Source organism: Haliotis cracherodii, unplaced genomic scaffold (genome assembly GCF_022045235.1).
Source record: "Haliotis cracherodii isolate W230 unplaced genomic scaffold, xgHalCrac1.p SCAF_3, whole genome shotgun sequence".
NCBI lineage: Eukaryota > Metazoa > Mollusca > Gastropoda > Lepetellida > Haliotidae > Haliotis > Haliotis cracherodii.
The window spans coordinates 39,578,582-39,591,097 of NW_027266286.1; the positions used below are offsets into that span (position 1 = coordinate 39,578,582).

At 40.1% G+C, this 12,516-nt stretch overlaps 1 protein-coding gene across 1 annotated transcript in view; it reads left to right on the forward strand.

Annotated features, from left to right (window-relative positions):
- Positions 1-803: 803 nt before the first annotated feature.
- Positions 804-12,516, forward strand: part of LOC139475087 (uncharacterized) — a 57,681-nt gene continuing 45,968 nt past the window's right edge. The window contains exons 1-2 of the mRNA XM_071258333.1: positions 804-1,034; positions 6,395-6,655. Coding sequence (XP_071114434.1) covers positions 804-1,034; positions 6,395-6,655 — 492 coding nt within the window. The remainder of the gene's footprint in view (positions 1,035-6,394; positions 6,656-12,516) is intronic.

A 12,516-nucleotide genomic window follows, 5' to 3' on the forward strand; every position in this document is an offset into this window, starting at 1 on the left:
CGAATTTGCCACAAGTGTCAAGCACGACGAATAAAAAAAATAACTGATAAAATTTAAAGTTGTTATCTTGATACATAACGCTTGCCAGATAAATTCGATTTTTTTTATGTCGATCTGTTCACACCCTGACAAAATTTGTCACTTTATATCTGTGTTCGCGTTGCACAACATATTGCAGACACTATTGACGAACGTTGAATATATGTCACATATCGTTTTATGAAAATTATAACCACCCGAATTCATCGACAAGAATGAGTCAACCTACTGAGGACCTGTACGTTTTGCAAGGATTTTCCCAAGGGGAGATAACTCCAGGCAATTTAGTAAACAAACGATAAAACACGCAAATATGTGCATGTTTTGCGCTGATATATGATTATTTGAAATGTTGAATAACGATCGGGAAACTAAAGGTCTTGTCATATTTGAGCAAACAGTGTTGGGTAAATTACCTGTGTGTTATTATTCTTTAGCTGTTCCGTACAGACCAGAGGCATTTTGTGGAGAGCATTTGTGCTCTCAAAAGCGGTGGACAACGTACACTTTCGTGCAGCAGCATAATTATGTCTACAACGGATATGATCTAAGAAAAGAAGTTCTTATGGGACTAATGATACCGCTAAATGACTTCATGACCCCGATGGGATTCCATACATCACTTCAGCACGCACAGCAATATTTGTTCACCACGTGCAAGGTGGAACGTCGACATGGCGAGAAGACTCTAGCGTCGGATGGCTATGGCCTATATGAATATTCGAAAGACGTGTGTCTAGGAAAGCGGCTGTCTTTCGTTATAGATGGCGTTTATTCCTACTCTCTCTGAGATAAGCTATGATTCGGATTTATTCGATGAAAACAGATTTTCAACTCCATATAGAATCTCGCGGGGCAGCACCGGCAAGTCGCGTTGTTATGGAACCATTTCTAGAGAATATGGAACTTTTGACTACGACAAAGTACATTGTCACAACACAACATACTGTGACAATCTCAGAAGCCATTACATCGAACAATCAATATTAAACAAGGTTGGTAGTTTAATTACTCAGTTTTCAGCAGGGTTTGGCTTTGTATAGGCTCTGTTCGATAGACCCTATAGAAGATGTAAGCCTAGACTAAAATGCATGTCTTGTGGGTGGATTTCAAAGAAATCAAATGTTGATGATCTAAGGAGAAGATGCTCGAAAAAGGCTCAGCCTAGTATCGGTTTCTAAAGTGTTATAAAAGTAAGTACTTTACCATGGTCATGTAAAGCCATGTTATGCCACATTAATAGCCGTATCGTAGTTTGACAAAAGGTTAAATATGTCCACAGGCAATCATACTTAGTCAGTGTGCTAAATGTAATACCCAGGATGTGTGCTTGCACTGTCATGAGTAAACAAGATAACCTATTGAGAGGTGTTTCTTTTATCTATTTGCTCAATTACTCCCCCTGACAGTGAAAGAAACTGTAAACTATGGTGGGTCCAGAATTGGAGTCTAAGAACAGCATGACTAAATATTGTCCCCAGAATCTATATGTTCACTTTTCAAGATAATTATTAAGAAGATATGATGCATTAATAATTCTCTCAAAATAGCATGTATGAAAAGGTCTGATTTTGTTGTGAATGATTTAATATTCAGTATGTGCAAAATACTTGAATCTACAAGCTGAACAGTTGGGCAAAAATCTATATGGAGTCAGCTTTCGAAACACTAGCCTGAGACTACTAAATTGTGCCGGGGACAAGTAAAATTTGATTGATGGTAGTCCACATTGACTAGTGGCATTTGAGGGCTATAATTCTGAACCAGTTCTCAGTGAGTCAATTTTGCTGAATAAAACTGACAGAAAATGTAAACAAAGTAGATCTAACTATTGATTCTTGAAACAAATGTAATTTTAACCTCTTTGAGACATTTTGACTATTATCAGATTTTACATTTGTTGTTGAAATTGTTTTACTTGTTGACTTATTATAAAGACCAAAACATGCAAAACTGAATGTGCCATTAATCTACACATATCATAAAATCTATGTACTCAGTGAGGTGTGTTTGTTCAAGTTGTTGATCATTGTTTGAACTATAGCATGAAGTGGATATTCAGCGACAAACATTAAGTCTTATATGATAACACACCAGGCAAGAACTATTTATAAAGCACTAGAATTCTGAAGTTGAGCATGCTAATACTGTTCATGTGGTCCTCAATAGTGTGAGTTATTCAAGGTGCTAGGCACTAGAAGAGCTGGGAACAGTATTTTAGGTCCAAAGAAAACAGATGATCAGTTTAGATAGTTAATAATAACTTAGAATTGTCTCACCATGCTGACTAATCCTTCGGTGAATTTTGGCTGAGTCACAATAACATTTTTCCAAGTTGCTTGATACAATCCAGGCCCGTCCACACCCCAAAATAAAACTCGCCATATCTATTTACCAAGAAGGCTTTGCGTAACATTTAAATTACGTATAACATGCATAAGTGCTCAGCTTGCTTAATATCAAAACTTTCAGTAATTTATTTACCTCAAAAAATATTTCAGCAGGCTAAAGGTTAATAGAGTCTGCCCTTTATGTTTAAGACAATAGAATATCAAAGTTTAGTCACATTCCATCATTGTAAAAGTAACCACATAAATTCTGGGACTGGAATTATTATTTTATATGTTACTTATATTTCACTTTAGCTAACATAAAGTACTAACAACTCATTGCCAATACCTGGTTCCTTATAGATGTTGTTATCAGAGGATATTAAATCTTCAATATTCTTTTGAATTTGTACATGTACTACTGGTAAGTAATTGTATTGTTGACAATACTTCTGATTAATAGAAAGCTCTGGTTTAAACACATGTTTATCAATACCCTTCAATGATAATTGAATATTGTAAATGTAGATGCTATTGTAGAGTTTGTACAGAGCTCTATACAGGATTCATATGCTCATAGCAATAATTAGTGAAATGCTCATCAGTGTATTGAAAGTCAATGAGGTCTGTCATAACCCTTGTGTGAAGAGTATCCCTAGATTAAAATATAGCTGAAAACTTCCAAGGACACCATAATTGTTTGAATACATAGCAGCTTAGGTGTTTTTTCTTTTCTACCCTAAAGAGAATTTTATAGTTGAAAATATCATGAAAATGTTAAGCGCTTGCTGGAAAAAAATGCACCTCGTTTAGAAATACCCTTAACTTATTTGTCATGTTTAATGACTGTGGGCGCAGTGGGGTAGTTTAGTGATTAAGCATTTGCTTGTCATACCAAAGACCTGGGGTAGATTCCCCAAATGGGTAATATGTTTGAAGCCCATTTCTAGGGTCCCCCCTGCCGTGATCTTGCCAGAACATTGCTAAAAGCGGCGTAAAATACAACTCACTCAATTATTGACTGTGGATATAGCTGTAAGAGGGCTGACTGTTGTAAAACCTCACAATCTCACTCACTTGTATCGTGTCTGTATTCATTTAATTAAGCACAATCATGTTCTTACCATGCTTACTGATCATTTGGGTAAGAACCTAAAGACAATGTTGTGGCTCTGATTACATTTAATTTCAATATAAGATAGGGCTAAAGCAAGCATTTTCTCTTTTTTTTAAAAAAAATCCTGCAACTATGTTAGAGAACTACTGTAAAGTTTGAAATGTTTGGTATATATTATTTATGCTCTTTGTTCTCACAAAGTGACAATGACTGCCACAGAAAAAAAGTGAGAGTAGGCACCTTAAAAATTAGGATCTGTTAGTTTTGAATTAACTTAACTATTTAGAGCAAGAAATTACTGAGTGCAAATGCAATAGATTTAATTACATGTAAATTGTTATGAGGTGATTTCCAAATTGAAATGCTCGAATTGCTCCCTTTCCCCTTTATATAGACTTGTACAGCCAGCCTTCTAGAAACAGTCCCCTCCAGAAGATTCTCGAATGATCAAACATATACTGAACAACAAATGTTCCTGTGACATTGAATAAGATTTAATGCAAAGTTACATTTTTTACCAAATCTGAAACAATTTCGGTTTGCAACAGGTAAAAGACTCCTGTAAGTGTTCAAAAGGTTTAATTTGCCATACTGACTTCAGAAAATGCGTGATTTCATAAAAAAACATGAACATGCCAAACTGTCAATTTACAAATCAATAGCATGTGTGTCCACCTCTGGTTGTGATGCAAGCAACACATCTTCGTCTCATGGAATGGACCAGGCGTCGCACAAAGTCTTGTGGGATATCTGTCCATATCTGTTGGAGCATGTTTTGAAGTTCCTGGAGTGTCTGTGGAACACCTGGTTGACATCGAAGGCCAGGGGATGACATTCACGTTGTTTTGTTGAAGAGAATCCTGAACAAGTCGAGCAATATGAGGCCGGGCGTTGTCATGCTGAAAGGTAATGCCTGGGCCATGATGACGCAAAAACGGTAGAACAACAGGGCCGATGATCTCGTCGCGGTAGCGCTGTCCATTGAGATTTCCCTCTACCACTATCAAACGGGTCCTCTGTCTTGCTGTAATCCCACCCCATACCATAACGCTGCCACCCCAAAACTGATCTTCTTCCATGGCACAATGATAGATGTAACGTTCACCTCGACGTCAGTAAATTCGAATCCGTTCGTCGCTGTGGCTGAGGTGAAAACAAGACTCGTCAGTGAATAGTCTGCACCACTGTAGACGTGCTAGACGGTGGTTTCCTGTCAAAATGGGACGTCTGGCGGGTCTTCTGGCTACAATCACTGCACATCTGGAATGTCACTGGATTGTCTGGTCCAGTCTCGCTTATTTACAGACCGCCGTCATTAAGCTGGAATATTGCTGAGTGCTGCGTTAAACAACTAAGAAAGAAAGAAAGTATGTTAGACATGCTACTGTTTCAGATGTAAGTATTTACAGCTGCAGATGAATCGGAGCCTAACAAGCGGCCGCAGATCTGGCCGTCAGGAAGCTACTAAAGAAGTAAGCCATTCCGAAACTATTGGAGATCAACAAGACCAAGGTTTTTTATTCTCTGGTATTCTTAGTTCCGAAGAAGAATTCACCCGACATGAGGATGATAATAGACTTAAAAGATCCTCAAGAAATCATTCCTGGTACCTCCTCCAAAGTTGGAATCCATGCTTTGACGACAGGAGTTCCAGGTCTTACCATTTGGGATATCAATAGCCCCTTGGCTGTTTACCAGGAACACAGCGCCAGTCATCAGATTTACCCACCTCCAGATGGTACGAATGCATGGTTACCTGGACGATTTCCTGGCAGAAGCTCAGTTACCCCAGAACATGATATTTCTGGTTCAGCTTATGATCTACCTAGGCCTCCTAGTCAATCACTCCAAGTCCAAGACCACTCCGGTTCAAGATATCGTATACATCGGAGTGCATTTCCAACTCCAGAAGGGATATCTATGTCTACCAGAGGATCGATTCGTCAGGACTGTTACTATGATTCAATCCCTATCAATTCAACCCAGCAGGTCTCTAAGGTGGTGGATGTCTCTTTAAGGCAACCTAATGGCTCTACAAGATATGACCTTCAGAGGAAGGTTGATGTTACATCCTCTGCAAACATGGATCATGTCCACCCTAGATCCCACACCCTAGGGTTCAAGACTCAGTTACCTCCCAACTTATTACAGGACCTGCTTTAGTGGACTCACAGAGAGCATTTGATGAGCGGCATTCCTCTGACTTCTCCAACGCCTGAACACCATCTATTACAGACGCGTCAGATTCGGGATGGGTAGCCCATATGGACAATCTCACTGTACAAGGATCTTGGAGCACTAGAGAGAGGATCCTACATATCAACTGCAAGGAAATGAAGGCCATTTATTATGCCATCCTGGCATGGAAGATACGTCTCTCCCAATCGTCCGTCCTCATGGCCGAGGACACCACCATAGTAGTGGCATGCACCTTGATTTTGACCCCCCAATAATTATATTATTGAGGATTTCTTGGGCCTGAAAATAGAGACCCAGGTAAACCACTGCTTTTGTTCAAATGTTTGCTGATTCAAAGATCATATGCCCAGACGTTGCCCCCAACCTATCCCTTTCAATAGATGATAAAATGTCAACTTGTGTAGGCTACTTTAATTACTTTACCAGTGGTCATACATAGTGTCATGAGCAATACATGTGTGTGCATTAAACTGATGTAAATATGGCAAGTAAATAGGCTTGACCAGAGCTGAAAGACTTTTTTCTTTGCACAAACTTATGGCTAAAGTCACTGACTGGTATGATCTTATGTGCATTCCATAATGGCTCTCTCAATATCAGTATTGTGCTGAATATATCTTGTTCTTACCATTTTCCCTAGAAAATGATCTCTTGGTTCAAGTCTGATGGTGGTATGTTATGAACCACTGACAGAAACATTGTATTTCAGGGGGGTCATATCAGAAGTCCTACACTACCCTCAAGGACTTCGACAACATTCGCCTGGTGTGATCCCATTGTAGAGGAAGATGTTCTAGCTACCAGTCAGGATGACCCCACTGCATTTGTCCGAGACCATCTCACACTCCCTGCCCATCTCAAGTCTCCATCCCCAGGTGGGGATGAGGGAGGGCAGGAACCAACTCGTGCGGGAAGGAGTGAGAAAATTGTGTGGGTAGATGCCCTCAACACCTGGGTCCCATACAGAAAGGTATGTCTCGTATCTGGAGTATTCTTAAAAAATTTAACTATTCAGTTCAAGTTCTTGTAAGTGAAATTGCCATAAATATTTTCTAAGGCTTCCATTGCTGGAACTTGGCTTAAAGATGGAATAATAATATGAAACATACTTTTCATGTGGGATATGATTCACGGCAAGATCCACTTAAAGATTCTGAGAATGGAAATAAAACTTTCATGAGTGTATGTATTTTCTATTTGGAATCATGATGATGTGAAGAAAAAAACTATTTGACAGCACATACAATATGCTTATATGTTCCTCAGTACTTAGGTAATGATGTTGTTAGAGAGATTAAAATCTAGGTGAAAGGTGTATGAGACGATTGACAGGAATACGAACCCTGAACCTTTTGAATGTTAAGCCACTGCAGAATGCTCAGCCACTGGGGACTTGTGTATATATATTTATGATTCTTGCAAATCCTCTACCTCTATTACATCTTTGCCATAAATCCTGTATTTTGGCTTCAGTTACACTAACTAAATTTTCAGATTTTCAACAGGCATCCTCTTCACTGTCAATTACACACAATTAGTTCTCCCTGAATAGCACTATAGCAACCCAAGCTATGACGTGCATAATGGAGGAAAACTTCCCTTCTTTCCTGTGTGTGCTAGACGCTATAGTTGTAATGATCGAGCACTTGGTCAGTCACATTTAATCTAAGATTGTTCTATGGTTTTCTAATAAAACAGATATATGAAATATAGGTTAGACCACAAGGACCCAGTGTCTAATCTTTGAAATGGGTAGTTAAACCACGAGGTGCACAGCGCCGAGTGGTTTAATCAACCATTTCAACGATAAGACACTGGGGTCCGAGTGGTCTAACATACTATAACCATGTCCAACATTTATGGCACCTTAAATGCTTTAAAAAAATTGTTTTCTTAAAGGTATTTTGAAAGATATTCATGAACTCTTTGCTCAACTGTGAGAACACTGTGTGAGTCGGCCCTTCGTGAAGCACGTGAAATGTGTTCCCTGAGCCTTTTGCACGTGCACCTCGCACTTTCCCAATTTGGGTTATGAAATGCATGTCCCGGGGCAAGTATACCATTCATTTTGGACCAACTCGAGCACATTTATCAATCAACTAAATATTACTTGCCCATGTTGATGGGCCTATTATGAGCAAATATAGCCCTGATCAAGATAATAGTAATTTCTTTTCTATCTGTTCGTTTCATTGAACCAAAAGCTACAAAATCACAAGTACTGTACAAATACTAGAATGCACAGAGTAACATACTGTATAAACATTGCATGAAACACATTTCGCAATTCATAAAGGGATAAGCACTTGGTCCTGATGTAAGTAAATATTTAGTTGTTAATTTCATACCCTATCTCCCATGTCGCCGTGGCAGAAGACTACATTCGTTAGCCTTCAGTGCGGACTTCTCTGGTTCGATTCCTGCTGGCGACAAATGTTTTTCATGAAATTTTTCTATCATCAAGACAAAAGATAGAGGAAAAAAGAAGTTCCGTCATTGCCAAGTGGTGTTTAACTAACAATTCAGTTAGTTTGACCACTGTCAAAGACAAAGCAGCCATGGTTTAAGTCATATTAAGAGCTGCTGATTGTAGCGACGATTGTACTTATTAAAGTATCGCTGGTGTGAGGTGTTTGTGAGATTGTCATGGAGTCTCCCTACCCCCTTGTGTGGCCATTTTATGATCATGGAAGATCCTCACAGAACAGACAGCATTGGCTAAGAAGAGTCCTTAGGCCAAGAGGCCGCATGGGAGGTATCTGTTCAGACCAGCCACGGCTGTACCACCTACCACAGATGACCATACGGACCAGCCAGGTATAAGCTCCCAAGCTTTACCCTCCCGAGAGACACGGGCATTTAGACCACAGCTACGGCTGTACGGCAGGACCGTTACGGGAGCGTCACATCAATCACATAGTCACCATCAACCGACGATATCCAAGCCGACTGCTCGGACCGCACAAGACTGTCCATGGTCTACCGACTGAGACAGAGTTTGCATCATGCGACAGCCTATCGGTTTGATGGAGGACCATTATTCCTGTACGGGTTCCGTTACACACGGGCAGTAATCACAAGCTGCACGGACCTTACTCGTAGCGGAGTCCTTGGACACCAGAGGATGCTGAACCGCACAGGAAATACGTTGAGTGTATGGATTATGACGAACATCCACCCCTCCCGGGAGTTACCCATGGTCAATCTGAGGCGGAATCGGACCTATATGAGGAGGTTAATCAGTCTGACGTTTCACTCCAATGGGATTATACAGAAGGAATGCTGGAATATGGAGGATATCATGCTCACACATCACACATCTCAACATACCCACCAGACATTGCCGTGGCCGAGTTATGCAGGCAAGCTGGTACATCAGGCTTCTGAAAGCCTACTCAAGCTCAGACATGATGACCGGCTAACCTTACCTCCATTGAAGCGGAAGTTGTATCAAACCCATGTTTCTCCACTTCCGGACCATCAAGTTTTGGACGAGGACTTTATGAAGCTAGTATGCAGTTTATTTGTTGATAATGTATCGGCAATGAAGTTTGTTACGGATAACGTAAGTCAGATTTTTGCTGACACAATGAAATAAAGCATTGAAGTGTTTAGTTTGATATAGCATACCAAACAAGCTCCTGTGTAATACCAATTTTATGAAATGAGTGAATAGTTCTGGTATCTGACGAGCGAGTTTCATAGAATTGGTTTTACACAGGACCTCGTTTCGTATTTTATTTATTACTTGCCATTTATAACATTTTGGAATTATACTGTTGAGTGTGAATAGGCTGACACCTACACGATCCATGGCATAATCCTATTGAGTTTGACAGAATAATACTTTAAACTCGCAAAAGTTGAAACGTATGAATTTAGTTCCATATAACGGGCCCTGCACCTCAAAGTTTACTATCACGCCACTATACCCGATGATGTAATTTGTGGAATTCTGTTGCACGATCCATCAGCGAGAAACAATGCCTTGTGATGTCAGCGTAGCAACAAGGTTGCTTGGATCATCGAGTGTGCATAAGCTCCTCTGTGAACTATCATCTCCACACGCAATGTCGTTGAATAAGCCAAGGGATGTTGAGAGCTCTCCATATTTGTTTATGAAACTTGTTACAAGAGTACATAAGCACGCATTTTGGTATTACACAATGTGTAATACAGCTGTATTTTGATTAAACTGGTGATCTCCTCACGGGCATGTAACAAAAATGTGTATTTTGCCAATCGATCTTTGTAAGAAATTTATTATGATTTCATCCTTTTTTATGCATGATTTACAACATGAAGGACACATTAACTACATTTAATCTATCTTAACCAATGATTAAACATAAAAGTTGAACACTCAAAAGCAGATACTGAAGGCGAATAAAATAAATATGTACAATGTTGTGTCTGCCACATATAGACTTTAATAGCATATTGTTTTGCTCCTCTAATTCAATGTGGAGCATAACCTGCTCCCGTGCCGTTTGTTCAAGTTGCATGCAGTGAATGTGTGTCTTTACATCTGTGTTGTCTAATGGAGTACACATTTTTCATCTCTTTTTTTTGGTACTTACATTTCATATCTGTAAATTATAAAGAGCTATGTAAAGCCTGTTAAAGCTGTTATCAAAATCTGTTTGGAGCATCATTGACGCATCATGTTAATGAGATCTGCTGCTTCTTCTTGTTAAACACGGTGTTGTATCAGCCCTGTGATGTCTATCTCACTCATGTCATGTGACACAGAATGAATACCTATATGAAGTGTGATGTCACCCACCTCAGTACTTTGCATTTCAGACGTGTCAAACAGACTCAAGCTGACATTGAGAAGGGCAGTAACTCTTTGTGGCTTATATTGGTTTAATATTGGCCCAATATGTCTTTTTGACACGTGAAGATCCGAATAGATCTTCAGCAACCCATGCTTGTAGTAAAAGGCGACTAACGGGATCGGGTGGTCAGGCTCGCTGACTTGGTTGAGGCATGTTATCGTATCCCAATTGCGTGGATCGCTGCTCATGATATCAATCACTGGATTGTCTGGTCCAGACTCGATTATTTACAGACCGCCGTCATATAGCTGGAATATTGCTGAGTGCAGCGTTAAACAACAAACCAACTAAACCAACCAACCAATATGTCTTTTGAAATAAACAACCTCTTTGGAACACAAACCTAATTCCAAGAATTAATTATTGAGTGTTTCTGAAATATTAGCCTGATTTCTTGCACTGGTGCTAGTGTCCAATACTATTACAGCCTCTGTGAGCATAAGTTAGGATGAACTAACTACGGGTCATTCTTCAATTAAATTGAAATGTTTTCATTATAATTCCTGACTTTGTTGGCTGTTCAAGTGGCTAACAATGTATTGTGTATTATGATTTCTCAAACACACCAGTCTCTTGAATGTGATTCTGATTCATAGTAATTAGTTGCATTTTGTATATCTTGGAGTGTCTGAAATTGCAATAATGGCATCTGTATAAACACTTGAATATTTTTTAATGCAAACACTGTACCAATACAGACTGTAATCGAGTAGTATGCCTTGAATTTGATAAACAAAATGGGAATTTATATAAGGGTAATGAAACCTGGGATTATTTATTAACTAGGGCCAACCATTAGTACAACAAGGATGAAAATATAGTACAAGGATGATAATACAGTACAACAAGGATGGGGGCGGTCGGGTAGCCAAGTGGTTAAGGCGTTCGCTCGTCATGCCGAAGACCCGGGTTCGATTCCCGACATGGGTACAATGTGTAAAGCCCATTTCTGGTGTCCCCCTCCGTGATATTGCTGGAATATTGCTAAAAGCGACGTAAAACCATACTCACTCACTCACTCAACAAGGATGATAACAGTACAATAAGAGAGATAATAGTAGTGAGTGAGTGAGTGTGTTGGGTTTAACGCCGCTTTTAACAGTATTCCAGTTATATCGCGGCGTTTCAGCTTAATGTGGGAGGAAAGCCCGAAGTGATGCAGGTCTCAGACCTTTACCATTCGTTGAAACCCACGAGCACGGGTATGGTGCTGACAAATCTAGAAACAATTGGGGGGAACCGGGATTCGAATCCACAATCATAGGTTTCTGGCGTGCCCAAGGGACGCAACTCTGCACAGCGAATTGCGGTGCCTTAGGCGACTGGGCCACCCGTGCCCCCAGATAATAGTACAATAGGGATGAACATATAGTACACGGAAGAAAATATAGTACAAGGATGACAATAGAGTACAACAAGGATGGGGTCGGTCGGGTAGCCAAGTGGTTAAAGCGTTCGCTCGTCATGCCGAAGACCCGGGTTCGATTCCCGACATGGGTACAATGTGTGAAGCCCATTTCTGGTGTCCCCCTCCTTGAAATTGCTGGAATATTGCTAAAAGCGGCGTAAAACCATACTCACTCACTCACTCAACAAGGATGATAATACAGTACGACAAGGATGATAATACAGTACAATTATAGTACAACAAAGATAATCACAGTACAATAAGAGAGATAATAGTAGTGAGTAAGTGAGTGAGTTGGGTTTAACGCCGCTTTTAACAATATTCCAGTTATATCGTGGCGTTTCAGCTTAATGTGGGAGGAAAGCCCGAAGTGATGCAGGTCTCAGACCTTTACCACTTCGGTGAAATCCACGAGCACGGGCATGGTGCTGACAAACCTAGAAACATAATCGGGGGGAACCGGGATTCGAACCCACAATCATAGGTTTCTGGCGTGCCCAAGGGACGCAACTCTGCAAAGCGAATTTCGGTGCCTTAGACGACTGGGCCACCCATGCCCCCAGATAATAGTACAATAGGGAT